Raw genomic sequence first — 24,563 nt, 5'->3', positions numbered from 1 at the left:
TTCTAAGGCCACAGGGGCAGCATGATAGAACTAGCTCTAGCGCCAGATGTTGAGCCGCGTTCTAGATTTTACCCGCGTGCATCTTCCTCGCTTCTTCGCCACAATCTGCACTACCTTCATAATATTTCAAACGTGTCAAGTCTTTCGCGACCGCAAAGAGTCAACAAGTGTTTGAAAATCCTTTCGGCAACGGTCAAGAAAGCCATACAAGCATGCCTCCATCGAAACGAAGAGAAGGTGCGACCAGGAACATGATAATTACTAGTCGGGTGGCTAATACTCTTCTTCAGAAACATCCTCGGAGGAAAGCTCTGACGAGGACTCGTCATCTCCACCGCCAATCGCCCGAAAGGGCAAATTCGACGATGAAGACGAGGATAGTGATGTACAAGCTTTGTTCAACCCGGGAGCGTGCGCACACTGAACTCCCTAGGTCCTTGATTCGTGGGATGCTGCCGAAGACTCTGAGGTAGAGCGAGAAAAGTTGAAGAAGGCTACCGAGGCAAAAGCAAAAGCGGACCTGGAGACAGCCGCCAACAAGAAATCGAAAGCGCAAAGGATCGAAGAAAGAAGAACGGCAAATATGAAAAAAAAACTGGAGGATGATGGTGATTCAACAAGCGAGGAAGATACCTCAGTGACTCGAGCTGAAGCCCGACAGCGTGAACAAGACGCAGATCTCAAACATGCTGAGGACTTGATTGGCAATATTGGTATCAACAAGAGCCGGTCCGACGTGAAAACCGTCGTGGTCACAGATCCCTCAAACCCTAATAGTGCCATTGATCTGTCAACCCTGCCGTTATTCAAACCTACTTCCAAGGATCAGTTTGCCAAGCTACGCGAGACCCTGGTGCCGGTATTGATTGCCAATTCCCAAAAAGCTCATTATCCGTTATTCATGCAAGAATTCTCTAAACAGATTGTCAAAGATCTACCAAGTGAACATATCAAGAAGATTGCAAGTGGCTTGACAACCCTGTCGAATGAGCGAATGAAAGAGGAGAAAGCAGCCGAGAAAGGCGGGAAGAAAACCAAAGCGGCTAAAAGCAAAGCCACCTTGGTTGCCAACCGGGATACTAGTCAGAAGGCAGACACAACGGCCTATGACGATTTAGGGTGAGCTGCTGTCCAACGCATCAAGGGTAAACGCCAAGCTGATATGGACAGTGATGACGACTTTATGTGATTAAACGAAAGGACATAGATAGGCACGACACAAATGTCGGCGGGAGCTTGGCCCTGGAATGACTACTTAACGCTTTCCAGCGCCCGAGGTTAGCTGAGTCAAATCTCACAAATTAGGCTCGGGATGGTCTACGATATCACATAACTCGAATTCCTTCTAGGTTCTTGGGGCAGTGATGATCAAGTGGCGACAATGAGTGATCACGACTTAAGATGATGATTTCAATGAAGAAAAGGAGTTGAGTGCTTCCTCCACGCGAAATTGCACTGGTAGGCTGTTCATCATGCAACAGTGTTGGGGGGGGAGTTGGAAGCAGTTCTAGTCAAGGAACGTCTAGCTTACACAGCACACGTGGATATATCCATATTTTCACAGAGACAAAACAAATGCTCGTGGGCCCTTTCTTTAACGATCACTGCATGTTTTCAGCACACGCGAGACGATCGCACACGTACTCTTAAGACTCCTTCTCTGGGCTAGGGACATATGTATCATGTTACTCTCCGGATCAAACTCAACGATCATACAGAAAGATACATCTGACCGGTCACCTACCAGCCTTCCCTAAACTTGCATACTACACATTGGTGTGTTTAACTAGAAATCATGACATTGCTCTAGATATTTGTCATTTCATCAACAGTGCCGCCCGGAGCTGACTGAGCGTAGAGTCCTGCACCGAGAATACCAAAATATGCTGATCTATGTCTTGAAGAAGATTGGAATTGGTGGTGGCACTCCGGGTTTGAAATCTTGATGATAATAATGAAACAGCCGATTAAGATCGGGCGTGATCATGAAACATAGTAAGCCACAACTTTAAATAGCCGCGCTTCTGGACGCTAAACCTGCGACAGAGATGTAGGAATGATTAGATCCTTGGCCCTGATATCAAACTCTCGTTGACGAGAAAAGTACCTTATGCAGTGCCCCTCCGCCAAAGGCCATGCGCAACTTTTTGGACACCTCAAGCCTTCCTTCTCCCTTCTCTCCCATCTCTCCGGGCTGTCACTGGCGCCCCAAGAGGAGTTTTGCGCTTAGGGTATCGTCGAGGAAGGATAGCAGCATATGCCGGCGACTAGATTAAAGACAGAAACAGAGAATCAGAGGGCAAAAGTACGAGACATGACCGTGCATCAACTTCTCAAGAGACAACTCGCAACTTAGATTGTCAGTTCGAATGCTAACTTGGATGTCCGGCAGCTTGCTACTTCCTATAATGAGCTATTGGAGTTGGTTTCTCCGTCTTACTCTACCTAAGTCGGCGGTCCTAATCATTGCACAGAGAGTTCTCGTCGAAAGAATTACATAGTGTCGGCAACTATACATCGGGACGCTTGATTGGAAAAGGATCTTTTGGAAAAGTTTACCTTGCCTCGCACAAGCTCACCAATGGTTCTAAGGTGTGCCAATTGAGCAAGCATCTTGATCAATATATCTGACCAAATTTTCAACGACCAAAGGTAGTGCTCAAGTCTGCCAATAAGAGTGATTCGAACCTCGCCCGAGAAATCCACCATCATAGACAATTTCTACATCCACATATCGCTCGCTTGTACGAAGTCATTGTGACCGAGAATCTAGTCTGGCTTGTTCTAGAGTATTGCCCCGGTCAGTCTAATTCTCTTGAGGAAGGAGCTGCGTGTGCTGAAGCTGCATAGGCGACGAACTTTATAATTATCTTTTGCGCCACGGATCACTTCCCGTGGAGAAAGTGCAAAAGATCTTTACGCAGCTTGTTGGTGCTGTAGCATATGTACACAACAAGTCTTGCGTCCACCGTGATTTGAAGTTAGAGAATATTTTGCTGGACAAGAATGAGAATGTTAAGCTCTGCGACTTTGGCTTTACCCGAGAGTACGAGGGTAAATTGAGCTATCTACAGACCTTTTGCGGAACCGTGTGCTACAGCGCACCTGAGATGCTCAAGGGCGAAAAGTATGCAGCTGAGAAGGTGGACGTATGGAGTCTGGGCATCATTCTGTACGCCCTATTGACCGGTGAGCTCCCGTATGATGATGATGACGATGCAAAAACAAAATGGTGTATTCTCAACAAAGACATCAAGGTCCCGGAAGCTTTGCCTATCGATGCGAAAGAACTTCTCACTCAAATGCTCTCAAGAAGACCTCTTATTCGGCCTTCAATCAACGAAATTCTTATGAATTCCTTCTTGACGGAGCATGCCCCTCAGCAGCAAGCAATTTTGAAATTGACCCAACCTGCACCCTTCACTACCGATTTGGAAAAGTTGACTCTCGAGCGGATGCGGAGCGCTGGTGTCAATATTGATAAGGTGATTGAAAGCGTTCTTGCTCAACGATGTGACGCTCTTGCTGGTTGGTGGGCCTTGCTCATAGAGAAAGAACAGAGAAAAGACAGGCGAAGGGAACGTAGACGGAGAGAAAAGGAAGCTGAGGCAAAGAATCTACGTCGCCTTAGCGCTGCAAGTAGCCGTCTCGAACGCCTGACCCCGACCTTGAAGGAAGTAGACGAGGATGGTCAAGCCTCGCCAAGCCTGCATGCGTCAAACAGTAGAGGGAGAAGAGAACGACGAAGCATTCCGACTCGTAGGAGAACCTCTTGAGTCATCTATTAATGTTTCCCTGCTAATGCAGCACAGCACAACTCATACTGCCTGAACTGCCTCAACTACCAGAAGGACTGACTCTCGACTCTCCAGACTCTCCAAAACCGCCGCCCCCTATCGAAAAAGATTCGGTTCGTACCCGTTCAATGAGCTCAACCAGACGAAGGCCACCTCTACCTCCAAAGGAGAGGAGAAGATCTCGTGGCAGCACGCTTCAACTTGTATCAACAAATCCTGAGTTGTTAGCACCCCCAAACGGTATAATGAAAATGAGAAGCACAAGGAAGCATCAGAATGTTTTTCTGAGCCAATTAGCGTCTATCAAGCACTGGTTCAAGGAAAATGCGAAGCGGGCCAAATCTCCAGCGTCTAAGAGTGACGCCTCGGTCTTGAAGACTTCCCCGCCCGGCAAGGGTGTCGCTCTAGATGTTCAGCGAACTAAGCAATCAATTATACCTGTGCGGCAAATGGCAGCAACAGGAGGTACGCCTCCTCGCCAAACGTCTGGCGCAAATTATATCCGACCGAAAGTACCGACTCCAAGACATCGGTTATCATTATCACCAGCGCCGATCACCCCTCGATCTTCCTATAGACTATCTTCCGGTCCTAGTGGCCTTCGTGGTCGCAAATCCACGTCCTCGTCCGTCTCATCGGTACGGAGCATGCGTCATCTTCCAAGCCACTCTAAGGCTTCTTCGACTTCCTCCACCACCAACTCCATACATTCTTCATTACCGTTTCACAGAAGCTCGCGTTCTCCTCACACTTCCGTCAAAGTGCTACAATCCACTCCCACGGTTGGTAATTTCCCATCCAATATTCGCTTAGTCCGTGCTCCTCCAGAGTATGATGAATCTGCAAATTGGGGATCTCCCACGAATCTAGTCTTTGCGAAGCGCAAACGGACACCCTTCCGAGGACCCCACCTGAGCATCGGCACCAATACTGGCACCAGTCCTTCCGGGAGAGCGCGAGATTCAAGCACGAATGTCAGTCGCAGCGCCAGTGCTGCTGGTAGGACGAGCGGAGAGATAATCGAGGAAGAAGATGAGGAAGAGATCGAAGAAGTCGATGCCTTTAGTCCTGTTGCCCCTGAGGTGGAGGAGACGGTGTGGGAAGCAGGAAAAGAAGGGGATGGTCCTGAGTCGGATGGATGGCCTCGACGCTAATTTCTATGGTTTGATGTAGAACGTGTTGAATTCTCTGTAACTTGTTGATGACAGCCTTTTGACGTGGATTTGGACTTTTTTATGTACAGCTTCCTATAAATACTGTTATAATTGGACGTTATATAATCCAAAGTCAGCACTCCAGCGGACTGACTGTCAAGGTGGCTAAGAGACCGCTCTATCGTATTGTAGGTAGTGTACACTGTAAGATTTACACAGAGTGAGCTACGCCCAATGTTCATAACAATTTGGAGGCTCGTGACCGATGCCATGTCAAGGTGCCCTTTCGGGCCTGTGTTCTTCTTTCAAGCGATACAAATATAGTAAATCAATTTTACCTTTTGGTGAAAAGCGCTCCTAGTGCGCTGAATGTCTAGCCGCCGCGGAACAGGAATTGCATATCTTCTGGCGTTAGCTTCTCCATTGCAACATCGTCGTTATTGATAGTCCCGTTGATCATATTTGCCTTCTTCTCTTGCAGCATCACCATACGCGACTCGACAGAGTCTTCGATACAAAGACGAGTAATGACACAAGGACGCTTTTGGCCGATACGATGGCAACGGTCTGCAGACTGCCACTCTGCTGCTGGGTTCCACCACCTAAAACCATTGTCAGTAAAAATAGGAAAGGTTGTTGACTCTCGTATCTTACGGGTCAATTATGAAAACCCTTGAAGCCTCCGTTAGATTCAAAGCAACACCTCCGGCTTTCAGAGACACCAGGAAAACCTCGACGTGTACGTTGGTCATGAAATAGTCGATCGATTTCTGACGCTGAGCTGGGCTCATGCTGCCATCTAGCATGACTGTGTTAAAGCCAGCTCGTCGAAGGCGCCATTCCACAAGCTGCAACATAGATGTAAATTGTGAAAAGACAATCGATTTATGGGTCTGCTTTTTACTCCGCAACTTGTAAAGATCGTAGACGAGCATTTCGATCTTGGTGGAGGAAGTCCAATCCTCCATCTTGATACGATTGACAATAGAATTCTTCTTGACGTTGTCTGCATCCTGTTCAATGTCTGGCTGATCGAAGTCGATAGACAAAGATATATGGCATCGTGGACAGTCGGGCATTTCGTTGTCAAATGTTTTGACATAATCTCTGGCACATTTTCTGCAAAATTCATGGTGACATCGGGAGCGAATCGGCTCCTCGGCAATTTCATCGCAGATACAACAGACCAAGACGTTCTGACCACCTTCCGCATGTTTGCGAAGAATTAGGTCCGGATGGTTTGCGACTTGACGCATCTGATGAAGTCATTAATGAGCATCAAATCTTGAAGTGGATAAATGGAGACAGAAGGCCCTACCTGCATGATCAGACCAAATATATTCGCATAGTTGTTCAACATAACACCACGACTAACGTAAGTGTCAAATTGTCGACTAGTGTTGGACATGATGCTCGAAGAGAAATCGCGCTCGATTTCGCCAAAGAATTCATTGTGGATGACAACCTTCTTTGGTGGCAGCTCCATCGATGCCGTGTGATCTCGTTTCATTCGACGAAGCATGATGCGATCAGTTATCAATCGTAATTTCTGTAAACCTTCACGACGAAGCTGGGGGTCCCCTTGTTGTGTAATGGGGTTCAACAATTCCTGATTGAAGATCGAAACGTGTTGAAAGCCGGTATGCTGGCAGGTGGAGCATCTCTTCTCCGTATCTTGATTCCAGTGAAGCTGGGCACAAGGACAGCTCTTGCAAAAGTATGAAGCGAATGGTTTAATTTGCAAGAATCGGAGCAGCGAGAAAAACTCGCCAATGCGATTTTGCACCGGAGTCCCTGACAAGCACCATTTGAAATCAGCTTTGACGGCGAAACAAGCTTTTGCCACGGAAGTCGTCCTTGTCTTTATGTTGTGAGCCTCGTCCAAAATGAGGCGGTGGTAGTGAAGAGCATGAATTTTGCTGTTCTCTTTGACCAACCCGTCCTCCCGCTTCCAACCCTTCGACTCCTTTCGATAGATCGATTCAAGACCTGAGTAGGAAATCATGATCACATCATACTCTCGAAGTGCTTTGACCTTCATATTCTTGACCTTTGGGTTGGTGTTGTGATACACGAGAACATTGAGTTTGCCGTCAGTGTACTGACCGATTTCATTCTGCCACTGCATGAGTGCAACAGGGGGGACGACTACAAGAGTAGGGTCTCGGGCTGGATAGTCGGACATGATCAAAGAGACTGCCTGAATAGTCTTACCCATGCCCATCTCGTCTCCTAACAAGCCACCCTTCCATTGGGAGTTCTCTTGTTTAACCATCCAGTCAAGTCCTTCAAGTTGGAAGGATTTGAGCTTACGAGTGATTGTGGTTGGTTGTTCAGCTGGCGTCGGAGCGATACGGGGTACAGCACGAAGCTCGTCCCACATAGTCAAGATCTCTGGGTGGGCCTTCTCTAATTTCTTGCGCTCTCTCGCCGCTCGGTCATTCATGCCATCCCATCTTGTTCTGCGCTGTCGGTTGTTTGTCTGACCGCGTCTTCCACGCCGACGATGGACTACAGTCGTGCTGATGGCTCGGGGTGTTGAAGCACCAACAGCAGCCACGTTCGAAGATGTTTGAGTAATTTGATTAGTAGCATCCCAGTCAGCCTCTGAAACGTCCGATTCGTCTGAGTCACCTGCTTCGGTTTCGAGGAGGGTAAAAATCGAAGCTTCCGAGAGGTCCGAGTCGCCCTCGCCTTCGCCCTCGCTATCCTGTACCAACTGTGAAAGCTTAGATCTAGTCGCTTTTCGCGCGCTGCCACCTTCCGTTATAGACGAAAAGGTTGCTCTTGCTGCTGAATCATTTCGTGTCTTGGGCAGTGGTAAGTCATCATCACGTTTCTGGATGTCTGCAGGAGATCCACAGCTGATTTCACTAAGTTCGTCATCTGAATCGGTGACCTGGAACGGATGCCTGGTGGATACGGATTTGTTTGCTGCGTCAACGCTCCACTCATCTTGTTGTAGAGCAAACGCGAGGCGCTCGTCAGCCTCTACTAAATCATCTTCTGCAGTCCGCTTGCGCTTTCCTTTTGGTATACTTCTACTGACAGACTCTACAGGGGTGACGGCAACGCTTGTTGCGGGGGTAAGATCACTCTCGCTTGATAATCCTCGGACACTCGACAACGAAGATCCGAGGGATGAGCGGGACGCTGGTATGATGACGTTCTTCATTATCTGAGGTGTCGGGGTCGCCGCAGTGAGGGTATTGATTTCAATCGTATCAATCTCAAAGACATGATCCACCTTCTTTCGTTTCGAAGTTCGAAGCTGGTTATGGGACGCCAGGGCGGTGTTATTTATGCTTTTATCAATCGAGGTACGAGCATTATGTGCATCTGGTGGACTGCAATGAGTAAAATATCGCAAGATGTCTTTCGTAAGGGAGACCCCACCTTGGTCATCATTAGGGCGACTACGGGCCTCTCGTGCGGCGGGCGGCCTGCCACGAGGCATCCTTCAAGTTGGGCAACCGACTTCACTTGAGGGTAGAATCAAGGACAGGAATCATATAGAGGTTGTGTAGGAGAGATCAAAAGGCAACAAACCCCTAAGTGATTAGATGTTGTGGAATACGGGGTCTAAATCCAAGTATAAAATTTTGCCACTCTAATCGCGCTTTGAGTCGCGTCACGCGATTAGTTCGACCAATTCTACATCTTAGCCAATCAATTCTGCATTCAACTTCAACATCCACCATCCCACCCACCACCTCTTACGATCTTTTTCGCGCTGACCTGCGTTGACCTGCATTCGAAACGTTCTTTAGTCACACAAAGGCTGACTTCAAACCACCAAGAGCTCGACTCAAACATTTCTTGTTCACGAAGGAGCCGAATCACTAGCACTACATCAAGGCACGATGCAAGTTGCTCCCGCACAGCTCACCTACTTTTGCTGATTCAGTCCAGGACTGGGAGAAGAGGCGCCAGCAATCGTATTAGAGGACCACAGTCTGCTTTGACCGACTTTTTAGCCTCAAATAATATCTCCGCTGCTCAGATCCATGCCGATTACGAACGTCGGCAAAGAGAAGCCCAGCAGCAGGAGCAGCAAGAAGCTAGTTCCAGCAGAAGAAACACCGAGGCTCCCGAGACAGCCCAGGAGAACGAGGTAGAGGTCACTACTCAGAAGAAAAAACGAAAGCGTGATCAGGAGCAAGCACTTGCCAGAATAAAGGATGGGAAGAACTCAAAGAAGAAGAAAAAGGGGAAAGGCGGCAAGCTTTTTGAGGATGATGATGATGACTATGATCTATCTGTAGATTTGTACGCAAAAAAGAAACCTCTGCCGGGGCAGCTTGACAACTGCGAACAGTGTGAAAAACGTTTTACGGTTACGCCTTACAGCAAGACCGGCCCAGATGGTGGTCTACTCTGTACCAAATGTTCTAAGGAGCAAGAAGCAGGACGGAAGCAAGCCGAGAAGGCGAAGAGGAACGACGTAGTACGCGAAAAGCGCCGTCAAGTTCAGAGCAACCTTTTGGATGGTATCGTTCGTTTCGGTTCGAACACGTTGCTGGAAGTGTGTATCAAAGTAAGACTCGAAAATGTTCATGTTTGTTCCATTATTCATCAAGATACAGGAGGTTGCGAATAATGTCCATGACATCGACGAATTTGGTGACCTCCCGCCCGCGCTACTCACGAGCCTGAGCCAGCTATTCTCCAAAAAACGAGTACTTGACTCGCGGACCCTTAGCCTCTTTCTTCGGCCGGGCCTCGAGAATATCGATCTTTTCGACTGTGCAAGTGAGCTCGATATTGCCGTTGATTCGGGGAGTCTAGTGAGCTAATGAATTGGCTAGATCTTGAGACCGGCGACTACAAGACTATAATATCTATGATGCCCACTGTTCGACATTTGAATCTAAGAAACGCTGGCCAATTCAAGGATGAAGTCCTCGATTACCTCATGGAGCGTGACGTGCCAATTACGGAACTGCAACTCGATGCTGCGAACCTGGTGTCGAAAGACAAGTGGATAGAATATATTTCCACATCTGGTCATCGATTCAGAACGGTGAAATTATCGGCCCTGGAAGACGAATTCGACAATGAGGTATTCACGCACTTAGTGCAGCATTGCCCTAAAATCCAGCGACTCAAGTTGCGCCAATGTAGCAAGCTTGGGGATGGGTCACTTGCTGCCATTTCTCGATTGGATCATTTGGAGCACCTTTCTCTCCAGTTTGAGCAGCCTACGTCTTCAGCGACCTTAGCGACCTTGATTTTGACCGTCGGCTCTAATCTTCGGACTCTATCCCTCGAAGGTTTCGCCGAAGCGGAGGATGAAGTTTTGGCGGCAATTAGATCATCCTGCTCGAAACTCGCCAAATTGCGATTTACTCAAAATGACTGTTGTACGGATGCTGGATTCAAGAGGCTATTCTCTGACATAGCAACCCCATCGCTTTCGTTTATCGATCTGTCACACGATCGTTCTATTGACAATACGGTGCCCGAGGGACCGGAAGAGCCTGTCGGTCTCGCCTCTGCCGGTTTTGAGGCATTAATGGAGCATTCTGGCTCGACACTAGAAGTGCTGAATATTTGCTCATGCCGACATATCAGTCACGAGGCGCTTTCTAAAGTCTTCGATGGAAGGCTTCAGTACCCAAGTCTAAAAGATGTGAATATCTCCTTCTCGACGAAGATTGACACCACCGTCGTCGCTGCGATGTTCAAATCTTGTCTTCGACTTACCAAGGTGACGGCCTTTGGCTGCTTCAACGTGACAGACGTGGAAGTTCCAAGGGGTGTTGCGCTCATTGGTATCCCAAGAGCTCAAGATTCTCTCATCCAAGGGGGCGAAGCTGATATTGATGTCTGGCACTGAAGCTAGACATTCAGCTCAAAGGACTCACTTATGAGTGCAATCACTCACATTTAATGGTAGGTGGATCCTAGGTATTTTTGAAACGAGGATCTAGCCTGGAATAAGTAGAGTAGCTCGTATTTGTGCTTCCATATAGCAACTACGTCATGCTTGAGCAGTCAAGCTTGCCTGTTGAAAGGGGTGCTCAGAAGCCTCATCCCATGATTACAACGAAACGAAAATTCGCAGATCTTGAATTCACGAGCTAGGAGTATCAACGTTGCAGTGCAGGACATTAAAGCTTTACGGTATCAGTTTAGAGCTCTGGAGGAGTAAGACACCCTGAAGAGTGTTTCTGCTCAGCTTCAATCATTGATGAACGTTTTCGCTAGCATGGAAGGCGAAAGTTCAATTTGGCGACAGTTTTGTTAGTACATATCAGCTCGCTTCGATACGTCGGACGGTCGGATGCGGCGCAGGATACGCCGCCAACCAGGGTCGGAGGCTTTGGTCTCAGTGCTCTGCAAGGCTTCGTTATAACCGCCAGAATCTAGTATATCGAACAACCCAACAGGCTGTTCATAACGTACATTTATTTTCTTGGAAGAAAGGCTGCTGTGTTTGAGCTGTGCTGCTACCACCTAACTAGAACAACTGGTCTCGGTACTCTAACCTTTCTGTGCTAATCAAGATAACTTCTGTCTTGACCTTGATTCTCTTGGGCGACACTTGCATCTCTGCAAGACTGACGTCGTCGTCTGCACCAGGTCGCCCAAACCTTCCCCCCTGCACCTGAACATTGTGTCCCCAGGAATTGTGAGTCTCATTTGGCGCTTCATCAAGCTTTGAGAAATTTCGGAGGTCATCCGCCTCGCTTTTACTGCGGCTCCACACCTGCCTTGAGGAATTGCCGCTACCATACGCACGCGAACTCTTACCAGAATGAAATGTCGGCCCCTGATACGTGCCGCGAAATACCCTTTTGAACAATGGTCGTAAACTTGGCAAACAGGCACTCACAACCCCCATGCTAGGTTCGCATGCTGTCCAGATTGCTGCATTGATGTAATTCCCTGTTGTCACCATTTGATAAGTCAAGGTTCCATATCTGGACTGCGAAAGCTTACAAGTCAGATCAAGTTCCGTCAGGCGGGAGAGGACCACAAGCCGGATAATGCTAACAAGGCAGACGCTGGATTCACTCGTGAGTATGAGAACGGCAATGACAGAAAGTTAACTTACAATCCGGCGACGGTGAAGATAGACGTCAGAACCATTTTCTGAGCGTCTGTTGTACGAAGTCGCCAGAGCAAGGGTAGTGGCTTGGTCTCGTTAGAAGACGTAAAGAGCAAGAAATCTGCCAGCAGATTTGACAAGATGACACCTACGATGACGACAATGAAAACGTCTAGAAAGCAATTGATTCCGCCACTAGACAAGAAAAGGCGGTCCACATTGACGCAACGCGCAGACGCTCGCTTCTGTATGTCCCAGAAAGCATGGATGGGGAGGCTACCGAAGCGTCAGATTTTATGTGGCGGAGGGTTGAGATAAGCTAACCATTGCATAAGGACGACCAGCAAGCAGCTTACGGTGAAGCATATCACTACTGCAGTGGTGGCAGAAAGTACAACCCGTAATTGCGCAATAGGAAATATACGTCGGTAAAAAGCGAGGCTAGATAGGTTAGCCATGAGCAAGAAGAAGAAGAAGAGAAGGTAGATGCACATAGATAGCTTATTGAAGCATGCCGTTAAATAGAAAAGAATCTCGAAGCCATAAAGCAATTTGAGAAATCTGGTCGTTGTATCTTTCGGGAGAAGGTAGATATGACGTCCGAAGCCATACCGCTCAACAGCTAATTTTATTTAGCATCCACCTAAACAAGAAGGTGTAATGGTAGGAGACGAACACACAAGGATGCTGATCGGCAGTCCGAATGAGAATATCTTGATCACGTAAGCGCGACTCATATAGCAGAGTAAGGAAACTAAACCAATGCAAGTATGATCAAGAGATCATCCCACTGTGAAGCAAACAGTAAGTCCGAAGGCAACAATCCCAATGCTTTCGTGGATTCGCTCACCCAATATCCAGCTCTAGAGATCTTTCTACTCACGAGGCGCAGGATGACAAAAATGGTAGGCAGAATGATGAAGACGATATTAGCTCCCCTCAATCTCCCCTGCTGTTCTGCATACAGATCAAAGCCAGGTGCATTGAGGGGAGGCGCAATTGTCGCCATAGTCAGTAAGGGTGGTCAAGGTACGCAACGTCTGCGGCTCGTCGATCATGGTGTGAATAGGAAAGAAAGAGCGAGCGAGCGAAGGCTTGAAGAAGGAGAAAGACGGCGCCGTTTATCTATTCAGTATGTCCACAAAGCATGCTAGCCCAGGTGAGGGGAGACTTGCGCGCCTGCCAACTGCGCCGTACTTAAAACAGTTCAAGTATAGTTGTGGGAGATCCTCAGATCCTAATCCGCACAGATGGCTGAAGCCAGGGAGAAGTTTGAATGCTCAGTAAAAGGTCGGACCAACGCCGCAACCTAGGGCCGCATGGGCCTCTCGGAACATCGTATCTGAATATGGTGGCCAGGACCGACCTTGACTACGCCGAAGGCGTTGGTCTGGTTTATCAGCGGCAGCGGCACGGTCACCGTTGTTGCTTTGCGAGGCTCACATGAAATGAGAGAGTCAGTCATACACGTCGCGTCATTCGAGGCTTATGCCGGTTATGCACCAAAAAATCCCTCTACCTTTCTCAACAGCAGGCTAGGCGCATCGCAAAAGCCATGGGGAGACTGGCCGACGAGCAACTGCATCAACATTACAGTTGCGAAACTTTCTTATGTGGTAGGATGGTCAGAGAACAAAGTGAAGGCACCTTCCTTGTCTGCGAAATTCCGCCGCGAACGAACTGCGCGAGGGTTCATTAGTGAGTGTTGTGCGTGCGGCGCGGAAGTGTCCAAGAGACCCCGCCGTTCTGGACCAGGGGTATTTTAAGGACGATTGACGTCTGTTTGACCGCCTCTATCAGTCCATATGGCCAGTATCTAGCCACTCGCTCGCAACCGAAATGGTGGGCAGCATTGCCGAATGCAGTTTTCCCCTTAATGTCTGTTTCAATTGTTTTCTATTCTTGTCATAGGCTCGTGAATGCTTCCCTCATGAAAATCTCTCCTTCATCGTCAGGGTATCTATCATGTGTTTAGTGAACACTAAATGGGACCACAATACTGCAGCAGGCTTTTCATGGCATCGGTCATGTAACCTCAGTATTTCCACTCTGCATCAAGGGTTCCATGCTTGCCAATCTTGACGGGAGCCATCTTCGTGGAAGAAGGGGAGTCCTTCATGATCTGTGGCCTCGACTTATTCTGGGTATGCTACAACCGATGTCTCGTCGCAAAATATCATCCAAGTTGAGCGCGTTGATCCCTATGACGATGTAGCATCATTATTGCTGGGAAGAAGCTTTATCCCACTGCTTCACAAATTATCATGAGGCCCCAGAATGGGTAATCTCACAACGTCATCGAACAATCAACTTGCTCCATATTCTTTAGGGTCGAAGATGGGAGATTCGTGCGGACCCCATTGTACTTACGTTCTGGTGTACTTAAGGAATCACGTTCCACCATCGGCCGTAGTGTCTGAGAGCGACCGTGTCTGAAATGCTTTCAGGTCCTTGAACCATAGGACATGGGTCCAACCTCTAAATGGAGGTTTTCCGCGTAGCAAAATGATCATGAGTGCGAATGGCAACTTGTATTTTACAGTAATACTTCGCTTTTAATTGATAGAGGTGAGATACGGGCCATCCGGTTATCTGGATCCTCATTAATGGCGTCCGTTTGCTTTCGTCTATGGTGTTCCTGCGCAACTCATGAGGAGAGCTAACCATCCTCTTGCGTTCGGATGTATTCCCACTCCAACCCTGAGACTGACCGAGTCCCTACTCTTCAAGATCCTCAGATCCATCGAAATTACGTTCAATGACTTAGCTATTAATAGGGCACTGAATTCAAGAGATTTGCTTCCAGCGGAGGGAATTATGCTGCTACGGCTACTCGAGCAGCGAGGGTAGCCCAGATCGCTCTCGGTAGTTTTACGGGCAATAGACGCTATTACCTGACTAGACCGTTGACCTGTCAGAGGTGGTTCGGCAAGCGTATGGCAAGGCATGTTGCTTCTCCCAAGGCGTGGAATGCCCGTTTGACAGGTGCAAAGGTGTCCTGCAATCGTGTTAGGAATGAGACTGAGAGACAGTGCAGACGAGAGCCGTAAGCACAAATAGCAGAAAGAAAAGACGAGGAACGGAGACGGGCGGGCTGTTAAGGCAGGAGTCACAAGGGTGGGCCAGAGGTTTGATGAAATGCCATGTGAGAGCCTACATACTGGTGCTACGTGATTACTTTCTCCTTGCATTCGATGCTAAACGCTACGTCAGCATTCCTGATAACACTGGCCAAGAGGGCTTACCCATGCTTCTCCTTTAGCTCCTGCATCAATGGCCTGTTTATGCTTGGCGTCATCGGCGCAAGGATACCTTTTCCCGATATCGTGCCATCGAGGACTTGTTTGACAGCTGTTCGAGTTGTTTCATTAGTATATCTTCTCGTCAAAACCATAACAGGTATAGAGCTTTGTGAAACAGTGAAGACCGTCAAAGAATCTGTCTTGAGAGAATGGCAGTCCTGTCATCCCATCCGAACTACAAAGGACTTTTGCAGCACTGGAAGACTTGCCTACTGCACATGTCACACCAACAAGTTTTGCCATGGCCGAATAACCTCGAGTTCCAATGGGAGCACCGTATTCGCTGAGGGTAGATGTTATGGTGTCTCTACTACCATTTTTATTTTCAATCTCAAACTTGTGTTGGAGGAACTTTACGCTTTGCGTCAGACTCGCGTCTTCGTCAAACATCAGAGCACATCGTTGATGCTTACCACAAAGTCACGTTCACCCTCTTTGTACGCCATCTTCTCCTCGAGGGTGGCACACAGCGTATCTAAAGGATTACCTTTCGGCGTAATCTTTGACTCTGAAAATATATCGACTGCGCTGCAATGTTAAGACCGCCAACAATTTGTCCGCTTAGGTACAGCATTACTCACGCCACTTAAGAGCTGCAACCAACCGATTCTTATCATCCGTGTTTTTGAACGTTGTCTTGGATGAAATAGCCCACACAAGATCCTTCTCGCTCGACGAACTTGCACCAAGGATTCTCTTGGTTGCTTCTTTCCAGGCGATTGGCTCTTTCAAGAATTTCTCTTCCCTTTCATTGAGAAAGCCGATGTCGAAAAGGACTTTGATCAGCTCCGGAAAGCCGGCGTAACGTAGAGTGCCACGCATCACTGTTTGCGCCTCTGGAATGTTGTACCTGGAAAACATTGGACACCACTTTGGAACGGACAATCACTTCTCCTTACCTTTCGCGGTAGACAGTACTATCTCGGTTTCCATAGGCGACGAAGTTAAAACCCAGAAAGCCCGTGTGATATGGCTTCGCTGTGTCCATAAGGTCTCCACCGCTCACACATTTGGATTCACCGTTCTCTAGGTACCTAGCCTCGTTTTTCAACGCCAATAGAACTCCACGGCTACTCCAGCTAAACTTATATCCTGACGATAGTCAGCGCGCGCGAGAGTGCATTGATGATCTTGAACCTAGAGGATTATCCGAGTCTAACACCATGATTAGCCTCAATGATCCTATGTGTTCTGATCTAATTCGTACTTTCTGGGGCAGGCAAGCCGCAACAAAAGCTCCTAAAACCACGGACGGAGCCTCCGTCCTTGTGGACGCGGTCGATCAGGTCCACTGCATAAAGGTGATCAAGTCTTGACAAGGGTGCCTTAGAAGAGTAGTTGGATTAAGGGGGGTGGTTGAAGGGCATACCCAGGATCAAGCTAGAATCGTCAGCAAGCCATGCTGTGCGATTGACCTTATTTCATTCACCCCAATCTCATTCATAACCGTGATACCCGCAGCCTTAGCCTCCTCGTCCAGAGCCTGCAAAGCCGGTGACACATATGATGTAGTGACGACATGTTTTTTCGCCTTAATAGCTGCCTTCACCACAGCAACATGGCACGTGTATGGTATTAGCGATATTGTGATGTCATGTTTGGCTATCGCGTCCTCCAGAGCGGACGTGTCATTCACGTCGAGGCCGACGGCATTGGTGTTGGTAAAGTCGCTGGCAAGTTTGCGGGCGGAGGACAACGTTCGGCAGGCGACTGTGACGTGCACACCGGCGTTGGAGAGAACATCAACAGTGGGCGTGGCGACGAAGCCGGAGCCGAGAAGGAGGGCTGACTGCGGCATTGGGATGTCACGGGATATGTACGAATTGAGCTCGAGAAGCAGCGCAAGCAAGGGAGGTGGGTTGATTTTCAGCCCGAGTATACTGTGTGCGCTAAGAGGGCTATAGCGCAGTACGTAGGGTGGAGTCAAAAGTTCTAACCCTCTAAAAACTAGTCCCTATAAGGGCCCCCTATAAGCCCCTATAAGCTCCCCTTATAAAATTATTCTAGGGGACCTACCCTCTAGAATTTTAATTAGGCTAGAATTTTTTAACTTTATTAATTATATTTTTATTATTCTTTTTCTTTTTATTTTATATAATTATTAAATTCTTTTTTAGTATATTATTTTACTACTAATAAAGCTACTTTATATTATTAATATTTCTTATTATTATATAACTTTATATTCCTATCTAATATAAAAGCAAGTACTAAAGTATAGTTATAGAAGAGATATTCTTTAATTATATAGTAATTAATATAATAATAATAAGGATTTCCTCTCACTTTATATATAAAGCTATCTATTTATATTAAAACTTTTATTTCCTATATCTTATATCTATATTAATATAAATAATAGAAAAATAAAAGTAGTATCCTTACTGCTATATATATATATAGTACTATATAATTATATTAGATTAAAAGTAAGATTATTTATAGTTATAAGGTATATAATTCCTTAAAATAAAAGCCTTATTTATAATCTATTATATATTATATATTATTAATTTTCTATAGCTTACCCCTTTTTTAAAGAACTTAATATTTAATTATAAAAGCTAATAATAAAAGTAATATTACTATAGGTATTAATATTATTTTTATTTAAATAAGTTTTAATAGCGTTTTAGCTTAGTAGAGTATAGTCCTCTTAGTTTTAGCTTTAATAAAAAGATAATATTTATTATAAATATTAATAAAGTCTTTAGACTTATATAACTCTTTTATATTATACTAAAGATTATTTTTATATTTATATATCTTTTATTTAACTAGATAGTATAAAAGCTTTTATAAGAATATTTACCTATTAACTACTATTTCTATTTTATAAATTAGGCTATTAAAATATTTTTTATCTTTTTAAATAACTAGTAGCTAATAGGTATTAAGAGCGCAACTATATAGATTCTTTATTATAAAAAAAAACTTAAGTTATATAATTAATATAATAAAATATATATATATATTAGGTAGAAGCTTAAAATAATAAACTAGATTTTTAACCTTCTTAATAATAAAGAAAAAGCTAATATATTAAAAGCTAATCTTATAATTAAAGAAGCTTAGTATAGTATAGCCTTAATAAAAAATAAAATATATTTTATTTTCTTATTTTATATTAATTTTTATATATTATTTATTATATTATAATTTTAATATTATAGTAATAAAAGCTATAGCTTCTTTTACTTCTTTATATTTAATTTAATATAATTCTTAGAAATTATAAAACTAATATACTAGCTCCTTACTAGCGATTATAATAGAAGATATAGAATATAAATAAACTTATAATAATATATAAGAATTAATTATTAAAGAATTATTTATAGGGGCTAATACCCTTTATAAAAAGTTTTATTTTACTTACTAAAATAAATAAAAAACTTTTTAATAAGCTTAGCTTACTAAGCCTTTTTTACTTTAGCTTCTATAGGCTTTTTTAGCACTTATAAATAGCTAGTAGCTAATAATTATTTCCCTTTTTATATACTAGTCTCTAGTATATAAAGGTAGAATAGAAATACATTATAAATTACTTTATAAAAGCTTATTAAAAACTTTTTAAACTTTTAAAAATAAAAAGGAGGAAAAAAGTCTTCTATTATTAAGTATTATTATAATATAAGTATTAATATATAGTAATAGTATTATATACTTAACTCTCTTATTATTATATAAATAATAAAAAGCTAAGCTAATAGAACTATAGAATAATACTTTACTATTAAATAGCTAGTACTATTATTATTATAATAAAAAATTATTATTATATTTATTTTCTCTTTCTAGTAATTTTAATAGTTATTTTCTATAGGCTTTATTATCTATAAATATAATTACTAGCTAATTACTAATATAGTTTTAAGATTCTTAAGACTTTTTTAATTTATATATTACTAGCCTCTACTAGCTTATAGCTAGTATTTTTATTTTAATTATTTATAAGAATAATTATATTATAATAAATATTATTATAATTTACTTTATTTAGCTTTACTATTATAAATTGCGCTAGCTTAATACTAGTGTAAATCTAACTAAAATAAGCTACTATAACCTCTTTTATATTACTTATTTAACTATTAGCTATAGGCTTAATTATAATTATAATTTTATTATATATATTAAGTACTAATAAATTTATTATAATAGAGATTATTATTTAATTATAAGTATTAAGTATTAATACGCTACTAGCGCTAATAAAGTATAATTTATTAAAAAAATTTAAAATTAAATATAAGTATTAGTTAACTATTAATATAATAGCTATAATAGTAAATATTATATTAAAAAGCTTTTTAAAAAGTATTAAATTTAATAGAAAGCTTAAAGTTTTACCTTAATAATAGTAATAATACTTTAAGCGCAAGCAGCTTATTAATAGAAGGAGATTAAAGAATTAATAAAGGAAGTAAAGTTAATAAAAAAAAAGTTAAAGATAATTATATATAAATATAACTTTATATATATAAAGTATAATTTTATATAATACTACTTTATATAGTATTAAAATATAAATCCCCCTTACTGCTATTATAATATTAATATTTATAGATTTAAGGGGAAGAAGACTATAAATCTATAACTAATTATAAAATAAATACTAATACTAGTATAGAGCTAATAGCTACTAAAAGCAAAAATAATAATAATAAAAATATAAAAAATATAAAGGATATTATAATATATAAGGAAAATAAAGTAAATTATATTTACTAACTTTTTATTAATATTAATAAATAAGATAATATTAAGCTTTAGCTTAAATAGTAATAGTAGTACTAGCAATAGTAAAGAGGAAAGTAAAAAAAAAAAAAATAATAATAAGCTAGTAAGTAAGCCTTTCCTTTTAAACTTATATATACTTATATCTTTAGTAATATAGTCTTATTAATTATATTGCCTATAAAGTAAATATTAAAAATTTAAAATAATAATAAAATAATCTTATTAATAAAATATTTATATTAATATATTATTAGTAATTAGAAATTATCTTTTATTAAGCTAATTCTAATATATAATTATAGATAGCGTTTAGAATTAGAATTTTTAACTTATATATTAAAGTACTTTCTAATCTATATTAGACTTTAATTTAATAGTAATACTTAAGTATTAGCTTAATATATTTTTATTAATTAGTTTAGAAAAATAATACTTAATTATATTTAATTATTAATAATTTAATTATTTTCTACTATTTCCACTATTAATATGCTAGTTTAATTTAAAAATAATATTACTTTTTAAATATAAATACTTTTTATTTATCTTTCTTCTTTTTTTAATTTAAGTTATTATAGGTACTTTTTAATCTATAGGTTAAAAGGCGCTTTTTAATTTATTGCCTTTACTTTCTTTTTAGCTAATAATATTAATAGAATAGCTATAAATAAAAATAATATTTTATAAATAGTTTAAGAAATAAAATATATAAAGAATAATAGTTAAATATAAAAACTTAGCTAAATATATATTATATACCCTAGCTAGCTTATAAAATATTATTATAATTATTTCTACTTATATATTACTTGCTTTTTAAATTCTTTCTAAAAATCTATTATAATATTTAATTCTTTATTTAATAACTATTAGTTATAATTAATACTTTAACCTATTTATTTTATTTTATATTAAACTTTATTCTTATTTTTAGTTTTATTTATTACCTTTTTAATCTTTTATATCTCCTTATTATTAACTAGCTTTAATCTTTATATAAATACTATTTTAGTGCTATTTTAATAAGTATAAAGTTTAAGTAATAATATATAAAATATAGAATAAATTTAATATATTAAAAGTAAGATTAAATAATATATTTATACCTTAATTTTATTTTTAATTCTAAATAGCCTAATAAACTTTAAATAAAGCTTTTTACTTAGATACTTTTACTTAAAGTTCTTAGTATTTAATATAATTAAGTCCCTTATATAATACTTCTTTAAAGTATATTTTTAATTATAGTACTTAGCTTAGCTTTTACTAATAGTATACTAATACTTAGCTATTTAATTTTATAGTAGTTATAAAATATTTAATATATTTATTTATAATAAATACTTTTTTTAAGGGAATTATCTTTAATTTCCTAATATATTTTAAGATAATAACTATATATAAGCTTAAAAAGCATTATATTTATATTATTATAGTAACTATTTATATATATATACTTAGTTATAAAAAGTAGTTTTATTTAATTATTATATTCTTTATTAATAAAACTTTTTAAGTAGTACTTTGGTACTTAGTTTTAGTATTTTATTTATTTATTTATTTATAAGTAAAAAATAGTACTAAGCTACTTATAGATCTTTATTATATAATATAAAAATAACTAGAATATACTTATAAATAAGGAGCTATAATTACTTATTATTCTATTAAATATATTATACTATAAGATAACTTTTTTAAAAAAAATTTCCGCTAGTAAAATACTATTAATCTTTTTTATTATTAGTATATATTTAGCTATTTTAATATAATAGTCTATTATTATTAAAATAATATTATAAATACTACTTCTATACTTATTAAGAGGTAAGCTAATAATAAAATCTATAGTAATTTTTTTTATAAACTTTAAAATTTTAAGAAAAATTAAAATATATTATAAAGATAATAATATAATACTTTAATATATTAGTAAATATTATAAGATTTAATATATTTATTAATTTAGGCTACTAAGCTTTTTTAATAATACTTTCTAGCTAATAGCTCCTTTATTTTATTAGCTTTAAAATAACTTACTAGTAGATTATTATAGTATTTACTAATAAATTCCTTTTATATAATATTATTTTTAAAAATATAAAGGTACTTATCTTATTTTAATAGGCCCTTAAAGTTTAAAGCTTATATAGTACTAATTTAATAATATTATAATAGTATATCTTAACTAGCTTTAAATTTATTTATTTAAGTATTCTTAGTTTAAAGTTTACTAATTAATAATTTTATTAGCTATTATATATTTTTATAAATAGGATTAATTAAGCTATTAACTTTTTTCTTTAAGATAACTACTTATACTTTTATAATTAAAAGAGCTAGAATAAGTATTTTATTAATAGCTTTTCTTTTCTTTAATTTAAAGCCTTCCTCCTATAGAACTAACTTATTCTATAAAGTAAGTAGTAAAAATATATTTAATAATAAAGCTATTTTATAGTTAGGGCGCTTTAATAAAATATTAATAGGATTAGTTTTCTTTAAATAATAAAAGATTTTAAAATTATAAATAGCTAGTTTTAAAGCTTAATATATTTATTACTTATTTAGCTTTTTTTATTTTAAGAATCTTTTAAAATTATTATAATTATAATATATTTAAATAATATATTAGCTACCCTATAAATAGTAGCGCTATTATTTAAATATTATTATAATAATAAAGAGTTCTTAATTATATATTTAATAGTTCTATTTAGCTAGAATTATTTTTTATAATTAAAATACTATTAAATACTAATAGCTATTTTTATTTTATTAGCTAAAAATACTTACTATAATAAACTATAATATATTAGTCTCTACTTTATACTTTTATTCTAAATTATAATACTAGAATAGTAAAATAAAAATAAAGATTTCCTTAAGCTAGTAAAAAGCTAGCTTAGCTTTATTAGTCTAATTAAATAGTCCTATTTTTTTATTATTTTTATTACTTTTTAGTAAGCTAGTAAAAAGCGTAGTAATCTTTAAATATTAATAAATAAAATAGTAATAGAAGTTAATAAAGTTTAAAAATATTTAAATATCTTAATGGCTTTTTAGTAGCAGCTACTTTTAAATAGTTTTAATTTAAGACTTATTTATTTAAATACTTTTAATATTAATAATAAACCTTAAAAACTTAACTTAAATTATATTAAATTAATATTTTTTTAAGTTAATATATAATTAAAAGTCTTATAAATATTTTAAAACTTCTTATATATACTACTAGTAGTTTACTAACTTTTATAAAAAGATTAAGATATTATTTAAATAAATAATATATATAATATCTACTAAGCTAGCTAAAGCTTTATTAATATAGGCTTAAAATATTACTAAAGTATTTGCTAAGCTAAAAGGCATAACTTTATATTTAAAATAACTATATTATATATAAAATACTATCTTTTATTTATTATTAAGCTTAATATAAATATAGTAATAAATATCCTTAAAGTTTAACTTTATAAACTATTAGGATTTATTTAAGTAATTTAAAGTTTTTATAATTAATAATAATAAATAATAATTTTTAATAGTTATATTATTTAGGCTATAGTAATCTATATAAAGGTATAGCTTTTTATCCTTCTTTAAAATAAATAATATTAAAGTACTAGTAAAAGAAGTTAAATACTAAATTAGCTTATAGGCAAAAGTATTATTTAAGTACTGCTATAGCTCTAATAGCTTTATTTTTAATAAGTTATATAGAGGGCTATATAAAGGTTTTTAATTATTTAGTTTAATAGTATAATTACTATACTTAAGTTATAGTAATATACTTACCTTATTATTATTAAATAGATTAGAGTACTACTTAAGCTTTAATAGAATTTAAAGTTAATTATTTTTAGATACTAATAAAAAACTAGCGCAAATAACTATAAAGATATTATAGTTTAAATTAATCTTTTTTATAAAGTTTTTAGAATTAGTAATTTTAAAGCGGCTAATATTAACTTTAAATTACTATTTTAAAGCCTAGTAATTTATTAATACTTAGTATTAATTTAACACTAGTATTCTAAGTATAAAATCTATTTTAATAGTATTAATAGTATAAAAAAAGGTATAGTACTTTTTACTTTATTTTTAGCTATTAATTAATTAATAATAAAGCTTATAAGCCCTATAATAATATATATCTCTACTATTTAAATATCCTAATATTAGTAAAATAATAATAATAGGTTCTAAATCTTATTAAACTATAAAGCTTTAAGTAATTAGATTTAAATAGGCTTTTAAGTTAGTTAAAGTTTTAATAAAGTACTTATTATTTTATTAATTTATCTAGCTTTAAGTATAAATTATAGATTTTACTTCTATTAGATATTCTTTAAGCTTTATTATTAAAATACTTATAAAGCTTTCTTGTTTTTTAATTTATTTATATCTACTATACTAATAGATTATTACTCCTTTTAAGAGTAGTTTTTAAACTAGTATTTAAAAGAGCTATAGATAAAATAAAGATTTTTATTATGCTATTCCTTAATAT

At 38.5% G+C, this 24,563-nt stretch overlaps 6 protein-coding genes across 6 annotated transcripts; 3 read left to right on the top strand and 3 right to left on the bottom strand.

Moving 5' to 3' along the window:
* Positions 1–212: 212 nt before the first annotated feature.
* KY384_009079 (uncharacterized protein) lies at positions 213–1,123 on the top strand (the record flags this gene model as incomplete). The annotated part of the gene is made up of 3 exons (XM_044817565.1): positions 213–237; positions 291–385; positions 434–1,123. The coding sequence occupies 3 exons, from the start codon at positions 213–215 to the stop codon at positions 1,121–1,123; spliced, it is 810 nt and encodes a 269-aa protein (XP_044664718.1).
* A 1,285-nt stretch (positions 1,124–2,408) lies between these two features.
* On the top strand, positions 2,409–4,951 carry KY384_009078 (uncharacterized protein; the record flags this gene model as incomplete). Its single annotated transcript, XM_044817564.1, has 3 exons — positions 2,409–2,421; positions 2,851–3,759; positions 3,813–4,951. The coding sequence occupies 3 exons, from the start codon at positions 2,409–2,411 to the stop codon at positions 4,949–4,951; spliced, it is 2,061 nt and encodes a 686-aa protein (XP_044664717.1).
* Positions 4,952–5,324: 373 nt separating this feature from the next.
* KY384_009077 (uncharacterized protein) lies at positions 5,325–8,408 on the bottom strand (the record flags this gene model as incomplete). Its single annotated transcript, XM_044817563.1, has 3 exons — positions 5,325–5,553; positions 5,606–6,207; positions 6,270–8,408. The coding sequence occupies 3 exons, from the start codon at positions 8,406–8,408 to the stop codon at positions 5,325–5,327; spliced, it is 2,970 nt and encodes a 989-aa protein (XP_044664716.1).
* Positions 8,409–8,814: 406 nt separating this feature from the next.
* Positions 8,815–10,790, top strand: KY384_009076 (uncharacterized protein; the record flags this gene model as incomplete). The annotated part of the gene is made up of 4 exons (XM_044817562.1): positions 8,815–8,820; positions 8,907–9,488; positions 9,538–9,703; positions 9,760–10,790. 4 exons carry the CDS (start codon positions 8,815–8,817, stop codon positions 10,788–10,790), a joined length of 1,785 nt encoding a protein of 594 aa, XP_044664715.1.
* A 624-nt stretch (positions 10,791–11,414) lies between these two features.
* Positions 11,415–11,830, bottom strand: KY384_009075 (uncharacterized protein; the record flags this gene model as incomplete). Its single annotated transcript, XM_044817561.1, has 2 exons — positions 11,415–11,649; positions 11,790–11,830. The coding sequence occupies 2 exons, from the start codon at positions 11,828–11,830 to the stop codon at positions 11,415–11,417; spliced, it is 276 nt and encodes a 91-aa protein (XP_044664714.1).
* A 3,416-nt stretch (positions 11,831–15,246) lies between these two features.
* Positions 15,247–17,105, bottom strand: KY384_009074 (uncharacterized protein; the record flags this gene model as incomplete). Its single annotated transcript, XM_044817560.1, has 6 exons — positions 15,247–15,356; positions 15,487–15,658; positions 15,721–15,794; positions 15,889–16,157; positions 16,207–16,341; positions 16,723–17,105. The coding sequence occupies 6 exons, from the start codon at positions 17,103–17,105 to the stop codon at positions 15,247–15,249; spliced, it is 1,143 nt and encodes a 380-aa protein (XP_044664713.1).
* Between the last annotated feature and the right edge of the window lie 7,458 nt (positions 17,106–24,563).

The sequence above is a fragment of the Bacidia gigantensis genome (assembly GCF_019456465.1).
Source record: "Bacidia gigantensis strain McMullin 20006 chromosome Unknown scaffold_268, whole genome shotgun sequence".
NCBI lineage: Eukaryota > Fungi > Ascomycota > Lecanoromycetes > Lecanorales > Ramalinaceae > Bacidia > Bacidia gigantensis.
The sequence above is the reverse complement of the archived record's forward strand: the minus strand, read 5'-3'. Positions and strand labels throughout refer to the sequence as shown.